The sequence below is a fragment of the Lineus longissimus genome, chromosome 6, assembly GCF_910592395.1.
Source record: "Lineus longissimus chromosome 6, tnLinLong1.2, whole genome shotgun sequence".
NCBI classification, from domain to species: Eukaryota; Metazoa; Nemertea; class Pilidiophora; order Heteronemertea; family Lineidae; genus Lineus; species Lineus longissimus.
This window is the reverse complement of record NC_088313.1, coordinates 15,102,144-15,121,408: the sequence shown is the minus strand read 5'-3', so window position 1 is coordinate 15,121,408 and position 19,265 is coordinate 15,102,144. Positions and strand designations below refer to the sequence as shown.

General features: G+C 41.9%; 1 protein-coding gene across 1 annotated transcript; it reads left to right on the top strand.

Moving 5' to 3' along the window:
- The first annotated feature begins 16 nt into the window (after positions 1 to 16).
- On the top strand, positions 17 to 17,758 carry LOC135488900 (U5 small nuclear ribonucleoprotein 200 kDa helicase-like). The gene is made up of 33 exons (XM_064773823.1): positions 17 to 90; positions 462 to 625; positions 934 to 1,105; positions 1,267 to 1,456; positions 1,710 to 1,864; positions 2,132 to 2,287; positions 2,740 to 2,839; positions 3,084 to 3,301; positions 3,547 to 3,667; positions 3,854 to 4,047; positions 4,482 to 4,637; positions 4,972 to 5,142; positions 5,543 to 5,860; positions 6,198 to 6,409; positions 6,755 to 7,143; positions 7,403 to 7,581; positions 7,981 to 8,214; positions 8,399 to 8,589; positions 8,851 to 9,219; positions 9,521 to 9,795; positions 10,120 to 10,280; positions 10,554 to 10,781; positions 10,988 to 11,179; positions 11,608 to 11,844; positions 12,136 to 12,325; positions 12,601 to 12,764; positions 12,946 to 13,093; positions 13,359 to 13,523; positions 13,916 to 14,037; positions 14,262 to 14,582; positions 15,000 to 15,160; positions 15,609 to 15,690; positions 15,970 to 17,758. Exons 1-33 carry the CDS (start codon positions 46 to 48, stop codon positions 16,198 to 16,200), a joined length of 6,411 nt encoding a protein of 2,136 aa, XP_064629893.1. The 5' UTR covers positions 17 to 45; the 3' UTR covers positions 16,201 to 17,758.
- Positions 17,759 to 19,265: the final 1,507 nt, after the last annotated feature.

Genomic DNA, 19,265 nt, shown 5'->3' with positions numbered 1-19,265 from the left:
GACTTCTCGGCCTTGACCTTCCCGTCGCAAGTGCTACGAACAAGCATGGCGGATGCTGCGGCGAGATCGCTTCAGTACGAATATAAAGCGGTAAGTTTACCTGATCATACGTCTCTATTTCCTTTGTTGAAGGCTTTCAAAGTTGCCGGAGGATCACAGGACCAGTTTGTTACAATTGACTTGTATGTTGCCCTTTTCGATTAGCCTAACAAAATCATTTTGATGTGCCGGGTTATTTCGATTGTTTACAATTTTTGCACACACGTACAATGATGCATGCATGGACTACGTGCATTACTATGCATTGTCTGCATAGCATCATACATAGTATTTTGGCCCCCTCAGCTGGCCCTGTCATCATTACCATCAGGGACCTGTTCTGCTGTACTCCAGTGGTTAAAAATTCAAAATAGGCATACTTGGCATTTTTATGATGGTCTTGTCAATCTCTTCTTCTTCAGAATTCTAATCTTGTTTTACAAGCTGATCGATCGTTGATCGATAGACGAGCTCGTGATGAATCTACTGGAGAAGTCATATCCTTGGTTGGTAAGCTCACAGGCTCCCGTATGGGAGACAGGGCATTGCGAAGTAAACCACCACAAATGGAAGAGCGTAAAAACAAGTAAGTATTATGATTCACATAAACGTGTAATAACAAGGTTTTAAAAAGTGAGTGTGGGCTCCTGAGGAAATCCGGGGTTAATGTTCCCTTCTCCAGTCCTGCCCTGTTTGTGTGCAAGGCCGGCAAAGCGAACATTAACCCCTGATTTCCTCAGGATGCAGGCTTTGTGGCCACTATACTATTGCAGAACAGCAACTTACATGTACATCAAATTTAATCCAGTACCTGTGAAAACCTTAGAACCTAAGCTTTAAAAAAGATGACATCTTGCACCATGCTTTATACTTCATTGTACGCTTCCATTGCAGGCGGCACAAGAGAGATGAAGCTCAGCGAGACATGATGAAGATGAAAGGTACAACTCTCTTGTCCGAGGGCATTGATGAAATGGTCGGAATTCTGTACAGACCAAAAACACCTGAGACAAGGCAGACCTATGAAGTATTGTTGAGTTTCATTCAAGCAGCCATCGGAGATCAGGTTAGTGAAATAAGTTGTAAAGATTTAAGTATAATTCAACAGTTCGATATACTGGTGCTCAGATTAGAACCCAGTGGCCTTCCTGATGAGGTTCAGGAAAAACCAACATCAGCACATTGGTAAATTTTATTCACTGAAAATACAAAATCTTGGTCTTTCAGCCGCGTGATGTGTTATGTGGTGCTGCTGATGAGGTACTTTCTGTGTTGAAGAACGACAGGATGAAGGATAAGGAGAGAAAGCGCGAGGTCGAGGGACTCCTGGGCGCCATTGCAGACGAAAGGTTCGCCTTGCTCACTAATCTTGGCAAAAAGATATCTGATTGGGGAGCTGATGAAAAAATGCAGACAGGTCAGTCATTTTATTAATTTTATGCATTTGGCAACTTCGGACTATAAACTCTTAAAGGTGGTTGGAAATAACATCCAAACACTGCTTCCATCGGGACATATATCTTCAGAGGAAAATATCAATCAGAATGAAGCAGAAGGTGTAAAAAAACAAATCAAGCCACATAAGCCAAGGCAATACAACAATTTGCTGTGGTTGTTCAAAGGTTTTTGAAAGTCATATACATGGGTTGAATTTTGGAATCCCCTTTCAGACGAGAACATCGATGAAACCTACGGTGTGAATGTGCAATTTGAGGAATCGGACAATGACGATGATGAGAATGAGTGGGGTGAGATCGGTGAAGAAGAAGAAGAGGAAGAAAATGACGGCGATGAAGCTGTTGTTGAGGGAAATTTAACATCTAACGTAAGTGTCTCGAAGTAAAGGCCCCGCTGACCAGGATCGTCACTTGGATACCTCACGTACAGGGATGCTTAGTAGCTCAATCGGGGGCCCTCTAACAACTACACTCTCCAGCTTAGGGATGTCTCACAAATTGGTCACTGCACATGGCACAATATGCCAGTGCCACACTCTTTATTTCGAATAAATGAATGAAAGTTGCTATCATCTTTACATGTAGTATTAAATTCATCAATGCAAAAGCACTCACAGTATTCTTTCTCTTTATAGTTGACAGGAGACGAATCGAGCAGAAAGGCTGAGAAAGCACTCAGGCTCCACCCTCGAGACATTGATGCGTTTTGGCTGCAGAGAAAACTAAGCAAATATTACGATGACCCAATCATAGCTCAGAAAAGGGCCGAGGAGGTGATGGAAATATTGAAGGTAGGAAGAGAAGTCAAAATTGACTCCTGTTTTGTTTTGAGTCGTGTGGCCCTCACCTGCATATCTGAACTTGGCTGACTGCTTTGAAGGTGTTGGACAGACACATTTTTCTTTAGAAATCGTTCTCATGTCTTCCCTGAGTCATTTGAACCTTCATACAATTCACCCAGATGATGGCTCATTACATGTACATGTAGCTTTTCTAAGTCAATTCTAAATTTTCTTCCCAGACGGGTATGTTCCCATTCATGACCCCCAATGCCCACTCCTATTCATTCAACAAGGAACATTGCTTTGGTACGCTATTGGGACTAGGAGTCTTATCAAAAAATCTTGCTGTTCAGGCTCTTGAGTTTTTATGCTTACAAGCCCAACAAATGATAAATTATGGCGAATTCATCTACCAATGCCAAATCTATATTTCCAGCTCATTTGATGTGTTCTCTTTGCAGACTGCCTCTGATGACCGTGAAGCTGAGAACCAACTGGTTATTCTACTTGGCTTTGCCCAGTTTGAATTCATCAAAGTCCTCAGGCAGTTCAGGCAAATGAGTAAGTTGAGTAACAAAAACCTGAGAGAAACGCTGTCCTAAATACTTACGAGGGAAGTGCAACAATTTCCAAGTGTTATGACAAGGAGCTAGTCTCAAAATCATGCCAAAAAAGACCAATTTTGGAGTGATAGACCAATATTAGACCCAAATTAGGAAAAGGGGTATGTGTCCAAAATGATAAGAGGCCTGACGAGTACTTTACGGTTCCTACTTATTTACTGAATTTGCCTAATTTTTTTCAGTATTATACTGTACTTTGCTCAACCAAGCCCAGAGTAAGGCAGAGACAGCCAAGATTGAGGAAAAAATGGAGGGCGATGCAGAACTTTCCAAATATCTCCAGGCCCTCCGCGAGACTGACAAAGAAGACCTCGTTAAAGAGGAGAGAGACCGTAAACACGAGGCAAGGAGGTCGAAAGTTGATGCAGATATTGAGGGGATGGATGTTGATGAACCCGGGGTAAGTATGCAATGATGGCAACCTTAATATAGTCCTTTTTTTATGACACACTTTTTATGCTATTTGCGGATGGATGACGCAAAGCATTAAATAGTCTTCAATCTGCTTTGAGAATGGGGAGAGTCCTGTACTTCTGCATAGCACTTAATGACATATTTGACTGTATATTTGACTGTTCGAGCTTATGAATTTATCAAAATCAGGAATAAATCTTGTTAATATGGATGTGATTGTCTTATTTCCAGACTGGCCTCGGATCAGCTTCTGTACTCGACTTGGAAGACTTGACTTTCTTATCTGGTAGTCACCTAATGGCAAATAAAAAATGTCAGCTACCTGATGGATCGTACAGAAAACAAAGAAAAGGTTTGTTAAACTCCTCTTGTGACAGTTACTGGTGATGTCTTGTAGAGTGATGTGCAAGGGTGCTACAACCTGCTCTGAATGCCTCAAAGTAAAAAATAATTTGTCTAAGTTCATGATAGTTTCTGGCACTTTTAAGACAGATGATATAGTTTGTTCATGTAATCAACTTCTTGTTTTCTTCTTCAGGTTATGAAGAGGTCCATGTTCCAGCGTTAAAACCAAAGCCATTTGAGGGTGACGAGTCGTTGGTCCCCATCAACCAGCTGCCCAAATACGCCCAGCCTGCTTTCGATGGTTTCAAAAGTTTGAATCGGATACAGAGCCGCCTGTACAAAACAGCTATGGAGTCGGATGAAAATATCTTGCTCTGTGCTCCAACGGTAGGTGATCATGGTGGTCTTCTGGCGATTTAAAAAAAATATGTTAGACAGGGACTGGTGTCTCCTTATACTCAGCTGGCAACCAGTCTAGGAAGAGGAAAACTCTGATGTAACAGCTGTGCAGTAAAAGTCCACGGAAGTCAGTAGGGTCCAAGCTTGTGGTGTGGCTAAATGTCTGTACCCTATGTCTAAGGGAGTTGCCTTCTCTATCAGATGATTACTGGGACTGACTAGAAATTTAACCTAGACGCTGATGTTTCCAGTGCACCAATCCAACAGCCAATAGGGTTCATCAAAGGAATCAAGTTCAGAATGGTATTACTCCGTTCCATTCTGTAAACATCATGATAGTTACAGGTATCAATTATTAAAAGTATCTGGCCTTTGCATCAGTGTAATGTTACATTTTTCTAAAACCCAATTTTTCCCCACAGGGCGCTGGTAAAACAAACGTTGCTCTCCTTACGATCTTGCACGAGATCGGCAAACACGTCAACATGGACGGCACGATTAACGTGGATGAGTTCAAGATCATCTACGTGGCTCCGATGAGATCACTGGTACAGGAAATGACGGGAAGCTTTACAAAGGTCAGTTAGGAAAAGCAAAAAATGCTCTCCAAAATCAAGTTGAAATACTTCTTGAGTTGTTTCGATGTTCCTGATGGTCAATAAGTTGACACTTTTGGGGGTTGGAAGGTCTGATAAGGATGGACCCGCTGGTCTTTGGCTTCCTGCAGGGTGACTGGTCAATTAAAAGTTGCATAACCAAACAAGTGATTTAGCTTCATTTGCTCATTGTGCTTGACTTGCTAAAATACATTCTGCTGCCTCTCCATTTTGTTTCTGCCTCGAAAGTTTACTTGGAATTTGTTCCAGGTTTATTGCTAGTCTTATATGTAGTATATTTTGTTTGTTATTGCAGAGACTCAGCTCATATGGTATCCAGGTATCCGAGTTGACCGGCGACCACCAACTGACAAAAGACCAAATCAACGCAACTCAAGTCATCGTCTGCACACCTGAGAAATGGGATATCATCACCCGGAAAGGCGGGGAGAAAACATACACGCAGCTTGTCCGACTTATGATCTTCGTGAGTATCCTTATACGTTTGTATAAGAATCGTTATTTGCTAAGAAACGTCTGATGTAGGAGGACGTTTGAATGACTGCTTTTGGGTGCCTAGATCTTCTTTAGCTCAGGGTTGACTAGTTGTTTTGTACAAGGTACAGTATCTGATTGGTAGCGCCGAGAAAAATGCCATTGATCATTAAAAAACCCAGTGGATGTACTGTTCGGTAGGTCTGAGAAAAGAGCAATTAATCATTCAAAACCCAAGGATATGTATTTCATTTTAAGGAGTGTTTTTGTCTGTTAGTGTTTTTGTCTATTCGTTGTACATCATGTAGTATGAAATAATTTCTCCTCGAGTTGGTGTAGCGGGGCTGTGAGACTAATTTAGTAGTAAAACAACTTTGTAATTCTCTCCACAGGATGAAATCCACTTGTTGCATGATGACCGTGGGCCAGTCCTTGAATCTCTCGTCGCCCGAACCATCAGGAACATCGAAACAACTCAAGAAGATGTGCGTCTGGTGGGCCTGAGCGCGACGCTCCCTAACTACGAAGATGTCGCCACATTCTTGCGAGTTGATCCGGCCGAGGGGTTGTACTACTTCGACAACAGTTTCCGCCCGGTGCCGCTGGAGCAGCAGTATATTGGTATCACCGAGAAGAAGGCAGTGAAACGATTCCAGATCATGAACGATATTGTGTACGAGAAGGTCCTGGAGCATGCAGGAAAAAACCAGGTCAGTCTTGTTTTCTAAATAACTCTTATAGTCCTTGATTGAACTTTATTTGTGTAGTTTCATGAAATGTGCTGTTGAAAATAATGACTGGTTGAAACTTTTGGTAGCCATACTCCTTTGAAGACTGCAACAGTGTCCCGGTTTGACAGAATTTTGGAACAGAATTTCCTCGATTTTGTATCCAGTTCTACATTAACATACCAGACTCTGCTAGAAATTTCAGAATTTTATTCGTGTGAATGCATAACTTGAAACAAAATCTGGAGGTTTAGCCAGACCGCTGTTATAATTGGTAGTCTTATCTGCACCCAATTGATCAGATATTTTTTCTTTGTAGGTTCTGATCTTTGTTCACTCGCGCAAGGAAACGGGGAAGACAGCACGTGCCATTCGTGATATGTGCCTCGAGAAAGATACGCTTGGTGTCTTCTTGAAGGAAGGATCGGCGTCGACTGAGATTCTGAGAACTGAGGCAGATCAAGTCAAGAATCTTGAGCTACGGGACCTGTTGCCTTATGGGTTTGCAATCCATCATGCTGGCATGGCCAAGTAAGACAATTTTATAAAAACGTTACCCTTTTCCCTTACAAAGTCGTTTTGGTATCGATCGCTTTACTGTGTGTATTGACAGAGACGACACTTCAGCTCTTAATCATCCTGAAGATGGCAATCCTGGCATTCTGTCATTGAAGAATTTAGAGCAGGGATAACCAGATGGAAGAGGAGGTTTTATTCCACGTAGATCTACGTGGATTGGCCGTGAAGATGTTTTGATATGACATACAGGCAAAGGAAGCTGACTTGTGATTACTTATAGTTCGAGTTCTAGGGTTTGTACTGTGCGTAATGATTGACTTCTTTAGGTATTGATGAAATCCTTCTAATTGATTCCAGAGTTGACCGTACTCTCGTGGAAGATTTGTTCGCCGATCGTCATATCCAAGTGTTGGTGTCAACCTCGACCCTAGCCTGGGGTGTGAATCTTCCAGCTCACACTGTCATCATCAAAGGCACGCAGATCTACAGCCCCGAGAAAGGCCGATGGACGGAGTTGGGGGCACTTGATATCCTCCAGATGATGGGGCGTGCTGGCAGGCCGCAGTACGACACAAAAGGCGAGGGCATCCTGATTACGAATCACAGCGAACTCCAGTACTATCTGTCCCTGTTGAATCAGCAGTTGCCGGTTGAGAGTCAGTTCATATCCAAGTTGGCTGATAACCTCAACGCTGAGGTCGTTCTTGGCACTGTGCAGAACGCAAGGGAAGCAGTCCATTGGCTTGGTAAGATAAAGACAGCTTTGCTGGTCAATTTCTTCACATTTTCTTGTAACGGTATTGATTTGGGCTACTCAAACTTTGATGATTGCCAACTCATTCAAACAGGCTCTTCTGAACATACAACAATGGATGGATGGAAAGAAATTGAAAAGCCTTTATGTTGACAACCTTGTGTCTGGGGTACCATGGATCTTTTCGAGGGTGTTACTACAACTTTATCTTTAACCCTTTCATCACTGAATCATAAATCTATTTGTTTCAGGTTACACATATTTGTACATCCGTATGTTGCGCCAGCCCACATTATACGGCATATCACATGACCATCTGACGGATGACCCGTGGTTGGAACAGCGGCGTAAAGATCTCATCCATACGGCAGCTGCTCTGCTTGACAAACATAATCTGATCAAATATGACAAGAAAACTGGAAACTTCCAGGTAGGTAGAAGTCGGATTCGATGTGATTACTTGTGATCTTGAGACCCTGAGCAATACTGAAAAGTTTTCTACACAGTGATTTATGCATCTTTGCTTTAGCAATGTTATGATAAAAATTCATCCCTGGAAATTGAGGTGCTTTGAGTGACAGGTGTATTCGTCATCCGACAACTTAAAAAGTTTATCGATTTCTTCGATTATTTACATCCTTTCAGCTGTTGGTGTAATATTTCTTAACATTGATTCCATTTTGGGATTTCAAAGTCATCCGACAGCTTAAAAAGTCTATTGATTTCTTCGATTATTTACGTCCTTTTAACTGTTTGCGTAAGATTTCTTAACATTGATTCCATTTTATGATTTCAAAGTCTGGAACTAATAAAGATTTTGTGATTTCAGCTCACAGAACTCGGGCGCATTGCCAGTCACTACTACTGTACCCACGACACTATCGCCACCTATAACCAGCTTCTGAAACCAACCCTGAGCGAGATCGAGCTGTTCCGTGTGTTCTCGCTCTCGGGTGAATTCAAGTACATCTCTGTGAGGGAAGAGGAGAAGTTAGAGCTGATGAAATTGCTGGAGAGGGTGCCGATACCCTTCAAGGAGAGCATTGAGGAGCCAAGTGCAAAGGTATTTCTTCCTGCATGGTGATTGTGGTTCATCAGAGTCTACTCTATCCAAGCATTTTTTCAAATTTTGTGAGTTTTCTCATGATTGATATGGCTAGTAGTTTTCAAGGGGGGAAAAATCAAGCAGCTCCATTTGCCAATCTGGTAACCTGATTTGTTCTAACATTTGCTGTCTTGTATTACAGGTGAACTGCCTCCTCCAAGCCTACATATCTCAGCTGAAACTCGAAGGATTTGCCCTGGTCTCCGACATGGTCTACATCACACAGTCCGCTGGGCGATTGATGAGGGCCATATTTGAGATTGTCCTCCACAGAGGCTGGGCTCAGCTGACTGACAAGGCTTTGGCTCTCTGTAAGATGATTGACAAGAAGATGTAAGTATGCAGAATTGTTGTGGCCTATTTTCGTTTTAACCAACAGAGGGAAAACCATTCTTGACTGGATGTGTAGCTTGTGCTTTCATTGCAAAAAAGAGTTACCAAAATGTAGTTGACGAATCTAGCCAATTTTGAATCCATTGATTGGCATCTCTCAAATTTGTGTACAAAATAAAGGCGTCTGCTTCAGTGTAAGTTTCGATTATTACAGTTGTCCCCTCTACCTGATGTTTAGAGTGTTTTCTTTCATTTCAATAGGTGGCAGTCCATGTGCCCCTTGCGTCAATTCGGAACGAGGAAGATCCCGGAAGAAGTCATCAAAAAGATCGAAAAGAAGAACTTCCCATTTGAGCGTTTCTACGATCTCAATCACTACGAAATCGCCGAACTGATCAGAATGCCAAAGATGGGTAACGTTATCCATAAATACGTGCACCAGTTTCCGAAGCTCGAGCTCTCCGTACACATTCAGCCAATCACTCGATCAACCCTGCGGGTCGAGTTGACGATTACGCCTGACTTCCAGTGGGATCAAAAGATTCACGGCCACTCGGAGGCTTTCTGGATCCTAGTTGAAGATGTTGATAGTGAGGTGATTCTGCATCACGAGTACTTCCTACTCAAACAGTAAGTGACAAATACTTGTATTAGCCTCGTTGTATTAAAATTTGTATCAAAATTTCCAAAGCTTGTCCAGTGTAGTTCACCATGCTTAACAGTGTTTAGGTCAAATTTCCTATTCCGAGTCAATTTTGATGGTGTTATAAAATGCGGTAATCTCACTTTCAAAGAAATTTTCCCAAAATAGGGGTGGTATTGCTAAGTCCACATTCTGTATGGAAACTCCTATTACTTGCCCATCTCTAAAATGCCCTGTCAACACTTGCACCATTTGCGTGTCTATAAGATATCGTGTCTATACTTCCAGGAAATTTGCCGAAGACGAGCACCTTGTGAAGTTCTTTGTGCCAGTGTTTGAGCCTCTGCCCCCTCAGTACTTCATCCGGGTTGTGTCCGACAGGTGGATTGCATCGGAGACACAACTTCCCGTCTCGTTCCGCCATCTCATCCTACCAGAGAAGTACCCACCGCCTACAGATCTGCTGGATCTGCAGCCACTGCCCGTCTCTGCTCTCAGGAACCCCAACTTTGAGGCCCTGTACAGCGAGAAGTTCCCATTCTTCAACCCAATACAAACCCAAGGTGAGCATTTATGTCATGTGCCGAATGGACCCCCCTGAAAAATGTTGAGACCTTTACGTTTTTGAATCAATTGCAAGCATCATAGGAAACATATATGTTTGTTGTATAGTCTCATGATGAACTTAAGCCAAAAACCAGAGCTTCAATTTCCATAAAGTAAAAAAGTGTTTGTGGTATGGTGCCTTGTACCACCTAGAGACTGAGTATTCCTTCATCTAAAATTACTGAGATCCCGTTTTGAAGAAAACTCTGCACTATTGTAATAATGAGTGTAAACAACAGCCTGTTCAATGTTGACTTACTTTTAGCAAATTGCCTTTCCAGTGTTCAATGCAGTGTATAATAGCGATGACAATGTCTTCATTGGAGCGCCCACCGGTAGTGGTAAGACCATCTGTGCCGAGTTTGCTGTTCTCAGAATGCTGCTACAGAATCCTGATGGACGGTGTGTCTATATCACGCCCAAAGATGACTTGGCTCAACAGGTAGGGATCAACAAAGTCCAAGTGGATGAAATCAGACATGATTTGCCTGCATAGAGATCTTGAAACAGCGCAACATGACGTCATATTTTGTAAACCAGTAGAGAATTATTGGAGGGTATGGTGCATTTTGAGATCATCCAAAAAAACTCCCACCAAAAGGGATTAACATCAATCCCTCTATCAATAACCATGCTGTTCAAATAAAATTGACCTGTGAAATTCTTGAGTGTACCCAAAAAAGGTTTGTGCAGTGTATACATTGATGTTTTTCAGATTTATCAAGATTGGCAGAACAAGTTTGCCCTTCAGCTTGGAAAGAAGGTGGTCCTCCTAACGGGAGAAACTGGTACCGATCTTAAGATGATTGCCAGGGGCAACGTGATCATCTCGACACCCGAGAAATGGGATGTGTTGTCACGGCGTTGGAAACAGAGGAAGAATGTACAGAACTTGAATCTGTTCATCGTCGATGAGCTGCAGTTGATTGGCGGCGAGGATGGGGTAAGTTTATTTTGAAGTCGTCCAAATTGTGACATATTCCTGTTGCCACGTCTAAGCAATCCAGGTTCTTCAAGGTATTGATGTCTATGTCCGAGAAGGCGATCTGCAAAAATACTGAAAAAGACCACTTGCAGATATATAGAAATAGACCTGAAAGAAATTCATGTGATAGTAGGCAAATTTTCATTGTTTTCTGTTCTTTGCAGCCTGTTCTAGAAGTCATCTGCTCGAGGATGAGATACATCTCCTCTCAGATTGAGAGGAATATCCGTATCCTGGCTCTCAGTTCCTCGCTCTCCAATGCCAAGGACATCGCCCAGTGGCTTGGATGCAGCACCAATTCCATGTTCAACTTCCATCCTAACGTCAGACCTGTGCCGTTGGAGCTTCATATACAGGTAAGATGGTCAAATGCTCTAAGTAGATTCATCACGTTGGTGAGTCTCAACTGATGAGATGTTCTTGTTTACACCAATGCAGATATTTTCTTCTGCATGTTTTGATAAATCTTGCTCATAAGAGAACGAGTGACAGCTTATTCTTCTGGTATCTCATGCCTTAACAATCCTGTCATAGACGTCACTGAGATGGGTGCACTTACAACAAAGAGCTGTGACAACACCATCACTGTCAAGTCTACAGCATGGTTCTCACCACTTCATGCAATCTGACAACCATTTTAGTCATTGATGGACAGAGGCCTTTTCTGATGATTACAAAGTGAAAAGGGACAAAGTGACACCACATTTTGGTCTTGTAACCCTTGATCCTGAGATAAAGGGGTGTCAGGTCGATAGAAATTTTGACAATGACTATTTTTTTCAAGGGTTTCAATGTGTCGCACAATGCCTCGCGACTCATCTCGATGGCAAAGCCGGTTTACCACGCCATCACCAAACACTCGCCAAAGAAGCCTGTCATGGTGTTTGTGCCGTCACGGAAGCAGACGCGACTGACGGCCATCGACATCCTGACGTTCTGCGCGGCGGAGAACCAGCCGAGTCGCTTCTTGCACGTGACTGAGAAAGATCTGGAACCCTTCCTGGAAAAGATAGAGGATAAGGTAAATAAATAGTTGACCAGTTTCAAAACTATCACTGATTGTGACCTGGTTAGAGCAGACGTCAAATAGAGATAGCTTGATATTGACATACTTACACTGATACTAGCTACTTGTAGTTGTATAGCCAGATTCTATTGATCTAAATGCAGATTTGTGCTCAGTTCTTTTGACATGATCAGGAGCGCTCCACCAATATCTAGCAATTTGGGCCTAATGTGATGAACCAATGTGTGGTACTGATGATGCAGCCACAGAATTCCTTCCTTTATGTCAACCTTATTGCTCTTTCAGACCTTAAGGGAAACTCTGACCAACGGGGTGGCGTACCTCCATGAAGGATTATCAGAGGTGGAAAGGAAAATTGTACAACAACTGTTCAGCACCGAAGCCATCCAAATCGTCGTGGTCTCCAGGAATCTCTGCTGGGCGTTGAGCATGGCTACACATTTAGTCGTTGTGATGGACACACAGTACTATAATGGTGAGAACCATTTGAGTGTTCCTGCCAGCACAAGCTGAAAGAGTTCTCTAGAAAGGAATATAATCCATGTCAATTGAAAAGTTCTTTACAGTAACTATAAAATGCCTATGCCATTCATGTTACTGCTCATACCACTCATACAACAGCACTCAAAGCTCAGACCTTGGGCGGCTCATGCATTATATTGGCAACATGTATATTGTCAACCATGACTGACAAAACCCAATCTCAATTTAACAATCAAATTACTCATCTGTTTATCTGATGGTTTACAGGTAAAATTCACGCGTACGAAGACTACCCTGTCACAGATGTTCTCCAGATGGTCGGACGTGCCAACAGGCCCCTGATCGATGATGACGGCAAGGCCGTGATCCTCTGTCAGAGCTCAAAGAAAGAGTTCTTCAAGAAGTTCCTGTATGAGCCGCTGCCAGTCGAGGTTAATATCTCTTTTATTGTCCCAGAGTACACCATTTCATATCTGACCTAGGAAAAACTAATTGTGGGTATAAATGTCCCAAAAGTCATAATAAAGTTTTAAAATGTTGTACTCTTGGTTAGTGATATGATCTATCGTTCGTTATAATCAACTTGTCTTGTTTCTGCCGCTTTATTTCCAGTCTCATCTGGACCACTGCCTCCACGATCACTTCAACGCAGAGATCGTAACCAAGACGATAGAGAACAAACAAGATGCTGTGGATTATCTCACCTGGACATTCATCTACCGCCGTATGACACAGAATCCGAATTACTATAATTTACAGGGTAAGTGATCATTTGACAAATACAGTTGTTTAGGTTCAAAAGTAAAGCTTTTGGAGCTATAATTAAAATGAGATCATTCTTGGGCACTGATGCGTTATATGTGGTCAGGAACTTTGGCGGTGTAAGACATCCAGAGTACAGACCCTGTGCCTTGGCATCCAAACTGAAGACAGAGCCATCAATTAGATATCTAGCAAAGGAAGAAGTAAAAGACTGAATGAACATCGGCTAAAAACTAAAGCTCTCTTTTTCTCACTTGTTGCAGGTGTATCCCATCGCCATCTCTCCGACCACATGTCTGAACTTGTCGAGAACACGTTGAACGACTTGGAGCAGTCCAAGTGTATCAGCATCGAGGATGAGATGGACGTGTCGCCTCTCAACCTGGGCATGATCGCAGCCTACTACTACATCAACTACACAACTATAGGTGAGTAGGTTTGCAGGAGAGGGAATGGGGGAGTTTATGATTTCATGGTGTATTCCATTGTAATAATGTGCACATTTACTTAGGTCATTCTTTAGGTGTTATACAACCATATGTGTACTCTCCCGAAGTCATCCGCTTGGCAACTCTCCCAACCGTCTTGATTCTCCAACACTGCAGTATCATTTGATATGAGGGAGCCATTGTAACTTGGTCATTGGAGAGTCTCGACCCGCAGGCTTGCCTATGACCCTAAGGCTTGTGAGCTTTCTTCAAACTGATTGGTCTATGCTGTTCCCCAGAACAAAAATTTCTCTTAAAATTAAAAAAAAATGTTATTTTCATTTTGGCGTTTAACAAAATTCCAAGCTGATGTTTCTTTCTCTTAATTTCAGAGTTGTTCAGTATGTCATTGAACGCCAAGACCAAGATCCGTGGTCTGATCGAGATCATCTCTAACGCTGCAGAGTATGAGAACATTCCCATAAGGCACCATGAGGATAACATTCTCAGACAGGTGAGGTTTGTTTGGTCCCGTCTCCATGCCAACTGGCGTGAAATGGAGCTTGTCTCTTGTGAAGAATGATCAGGGTATGACAACAGTTATAAACTGACCCGTTCCTGATACCCATCACCTGGTGGAAGGCACTCGTGCTTAAATGCATTACTATCACTTGACCTAGGTAATTCTCTTAAAGCCGGACTTATAAAATCTTAACAATTTTCTCTTCATTCTCACAGCTTGCCCAGCGCCTACCAAACAAACTCAGCCAGCCTCGTTTCAACGACCCCCACGTGAAGACAAACCTGCTGATCCAGGCCCATCTCTCGAGGATGCAGCTCTCGGCCGAGTTGCAATCTGATACGGAGGACATCTTAAACAAGGCGGTGAGGTTGATCCAGGCCTGTGTCGATGTGTTGAGTAGTAACGGTTGGCTGTCTCCGGCACTCGCCGCTATGGAGTTGGCGCAGATGGTGACGCAGGCCATGTGGGGCAAGGACTCGTACCTGAAGCAGCTGCCGCACTTCACGCCGGAGATCATTGGAAGATGTACAGAAAAGGTAAGCTGGTTTCCTATATCAACACACTTTCGAGCTTGTCTGTGCTACCAAGCTGTGTACATGTATAGTCAAGCCACAAACTGCCGTAGCCAGTAGTAGGTGTAGTGTGAGGAGCACGTGGTCAAGACACTAGAAGAACACTTCTTCAAGCCATCAGTTCACGAAAAGATGATGGACCTGTGAGTTGAAACGTGGAGAAAGCCTCACATGGAGTGTTTAGTTGGCACTGTCACCCTGCACAACTACCAGTCATCCATCCATAGGTACATGTAAATGGATTGGAGAATGAATATCAGACATTGTGCTATCAAAATTTACTCTTGGAGCGAATGTTAATACAAACCATGGCCCATTTCAAAATGCTTGTTTCCTTGTAGTACCATCATCAATTATACATTTTGCATTTGTACATTTCAGGAGATTGAGACGATCTTCGATGTGATGGAGATGGAAGATGAGGATAGGAATGAGTTACTTAAACTCTCCGAGACGGAGATGGCTTACGTTGCCCGCTTCTGCAACCGATACCCAAACATCGAATTGACTTACGAGGTGTTGGACAAGGATGGCATCACAAGGTCAGTCGGTTGGTCTTGCTTTGAAAAGGTTGCTCCCCCTGACTAGGATCTGTTGATTACACCTCATCCTCTTCGGCCTGCTGGAGCATGGGGCCTTGACCGGGCAACCCACAACCACTTTCGTATTGTGTCACTCTTTTTGCCCAAGTCTGTGACATTTCCTGCATCCTGGAATTCACCCTCTGATGTCCGTCACAATGTTGTCTTTGGGATTCATTTTGTCATCATTCCGTCGCTGCCTCAATTGGGCATTCATTTGACTTCTGTATATTATATACTGTTTACCAGAGTTGCCCAGATTAAAAGTAGGAAACCTGTCACAAATCGCTTAGAGAAAATGGAGAGTTTTAGCTTTCTCTCCTCAATGACGGGACTGCTTTAAATGAAACAGTAGTTCTACCATTCTAAAGTTTCTCGATACTAATTGCATTCATTCTTCATATTTCAGTGGCAATGCAGTGAATGTTGTCGTGCAGTTAGAGCGGGAGGATGAAGTCAGTGGGCCAGTGGTTGCTCCGTTCTTCCCACAGGTAAGAATCCAATCCAATGTATTTCATACGACTTGAATATTCCATTTTTGATGTTACTTACGTGACGATCGGCATGTGAAAAGTGACAGTTTATAAGTGACTATGTGAACTATATATACACCAAGCGTAATAGTGTTGGCAATATTCAGTACGAGATTGCTGCTTACACATGTTCACTGTGAGCAATCGTCCATAGTACTCTTGTTTGTTGACCAACTCATCTGCTAGGACATCTTCAATTGACTTTTACACTGCTAAATTTGCCTTTTTTTGTTCCAGAAACGTGAGGAAGGCTGGTGGGTCGTAATCGGAGATCCAAAATCCAATTCGTTGATTTCGATCAAGCGCCTGACCTTGCAGCAGAAGGCCAAGGTCAAGCTGGACTTCGTGGCACCCTCACCAGGCCATCATTCGTACGTGTTGTATTTCATGAGTGATGCCTACATGGGTTGTGATCAGGAGTACAAGTTCAGTCTCGGGATTAGGCAGGGAGATTCGGACAGTGATTAGACATTTCATGGACTGATGGGTTATGTAAAGATCAGTTTGAAGTGAGAAACTGGACAATTGGATGATGTAAATGTCGACATAATTGGATTGTGAAGATGGACTTAAAGTGTTATAAAGTAGTCTTAGTTTGAATTAAGGAATTAATACCGAGCTGGCGGTCATTGGTTGTATAATCAGCGCCTCGGGTTTTGGACTGCATTTTCGGTCTACCCGAGCGGTCTTGATTATACAACCAATGACCGACAGCGAGGTATTAATTTCTATTCTAAAAGGTTTCAAAATTAAACAAATTAAATACGATTTGAAAGGTATATATGTTCCGTTTTCGTCAAAGAATGATCCAGCCTGGTGTCCGGAACTCCGCCATATTGTTGCTTGTGAAGATGACGTCACGCAGCAAGGGAATTCCCAGTCTGCTAGCTCGATTTCTACCATTTCCTCGTCTTTGACCTCTTCTGAATCCTGACTGACGACCTCGAAAGAGTCCTCGGGTATCCTCCCTACTTCACAAATCCCAATATCGGGGAATACTTCAAAATCTCGTGTTCTTAACATTGTTTTGTGGGGCTGAGTCGTTGCTTCTTGGTGAAAATAATTCGTCTGCTGAAATTCAGAATTTTATACCTACCCAGGCGGTCATTGGTTACGATACCAAGACCGCTCCGATCAAAACGAGGCGTAATGTATTTTGTATTAGAAACAATGATATACTGTGACTAAGGCCTTTTAGAATTGGAAACTCATCTGAAGGACATTGGGTGACATGAATAAAGTCAGTTAAATGCTTTTACTTCATTATGAATAGGAAGGCCTAGCGTAAATGCCAGATGAAGTTTTCAGTAAAAGCATTTGCTAGTCTTTATTCATATCACCAAATGTACTTATCATTTTCAGCAAGAACTATGACTTGACCAGTTGATTTCATTGTGCTTGTTACATCTTGGTAACTTAACATCATCGAGATATACAGTACTGTATTGTATTGTAGTGTATTGTGTCTAGGCTGCATTTAGAATTTGTTTGTACATACACTGCTTACTTAATTTGTCATCATCATGGTCATCAACATTGGCACTTTGATCTTTATGGATCTTTGCCATTAAAAAGTTGAAAACTTGTGCACATCTTTCAACGTGCGTTAACCATAACGTAACAATTAATTCCATTCCCATTCTCAAAGAATTTGAAATTGTCAGATGACAAAAGGTACAAAAGCATCATGTCAATTCAGTTAAATGATGTCATTAATTATGAATTCCTTACTTAATTACTTGCAAGCAAGCCCATGTCACATGGGAGAAATATTCCTTTTGTCAATACATGTAGTGTGTTGGTGATTGAAACTATTGGAAGACACTGTCAATTTTCTCAGTTTTGTAACTTTGTAATTCTACTGTCGATAAAATTGGCCATTTTCTGATTGTGAAAGTACCATTTGTTGCATCAAAATGTACATGTAAGTCTCAACCAAGAAATTTTCAGTGTTGTATAAATAAGGTTGTTTTCCTCCTCATAAATACACAATATCTTTAAAATAAACAAAAAGAAAATCGTATTGTACAACATGTTATCTTCATGTAAAAGGGAAGAAAAATAAAATTATTTAAAAGATTTGATGTGTTTCTTGATATGTGATTGAAAGCCCTATACATTCTTTTAAAAAAAAGGTTATGTCCAAGTACAGACCGGCATTAGTGTAGTGGAAAATTCCGACATCTCTACCATCCTGGATAGAATTGGATGGTTTGGGAACCTCCCGACCTAGACAGAATTGGATGACAGAAGAAGACTTGCATGACATTCAAACCCCAAAAGCCCTTACCCTTACATGTATGCAGAATGACGTCCATATCAAGAACTACAACCACTCCCTTCGTCCTCCTCAATCCCCCTGGAAGAGAGTGGAGAAAGTTCTGGGGACACCTCTGTACTACTGGAATTCATGTTGTATCCAGAGGACAAGTGTCTTGAATTTGAATGAAAGTAGTCTTCACCTCAGACAAGGTTTTTAGTGCTGCCCTCTTTTGACGAAATGATAAACTAAACTTTATGAGGGCGGAACGACGAAAAAATGACGCCATCATAGTCGTAGCTTCCCAATGAGGCTGCATGCAAAATTTGAGCCGGATATTCCAACCAGAACATGGTTTTTAGCACCCCCCCTAAATATTGCACACATTTTCATTGCGAAGGGCTAAAAAGGGCAAAAAAACAGTATCCAGCCTTGGTCCCAGGTATAAATGTTTTTGAATGTACAGAATATGCATTACTTGAAAATCACATAAGACCTAGGGGTGAGGTCATTTTGGCCTTTTTTGAGATGGCCAGCATTCGCAAATGTTACACAATATCGATTTGAAAATTCTTGACAGTCATGATTGATGCATGTAGTTTGCTGTTTCAAAGTGAAATGCTGATATCATCGATAGTTTTGTGATAATTCACGAAATAGCGTGAAATGAAAAATTTGGATTATATCAAAATTATCAGGATATCTGAAAAATTTCAAAATCCTACTGCTAGAAGTGCTGGTTATCAGATGTGTATCAGGATTTCAGATCAAAATCTCATAAGCATATTGAATTGTGAGGGAGTGAATTATCAGAATATCATGAATGAAAAAGTACTTTTAAGAAAAACTTTTCCGATCAAAACTGACCAATTTTAAAGGGTATGAACCACAGAACAAATGCGTAAAAGCCTGGATTTTTTTAATTGGCGTTGAATAAAACCATTTTTTCAACCAAATATCGCCAAATTTGATAATATCAATATCATGGTTATCACAAGTGAAGTTATCACCATTTCCTTTTAACATGTAAGAGTTTTTGCCTTAATCTTGCCTGTTGCAAAATTTCAGCGCAATATCATGTACCATTAGCGGATGCTGACCGCTTCAAAAATACCTTGTATCCAGGCCTTATGTGTACTTAAGCTCTATACCAATGTGTATATTCACAAGTTCCAAAACCTGGATCCAAGGCCACATATTCTGCTATAAGGTTGACTTTTGAAATTTTTGGCCATATTTCTGAAAAACCATGAAGCAGTGGGCCTTTTGAGCT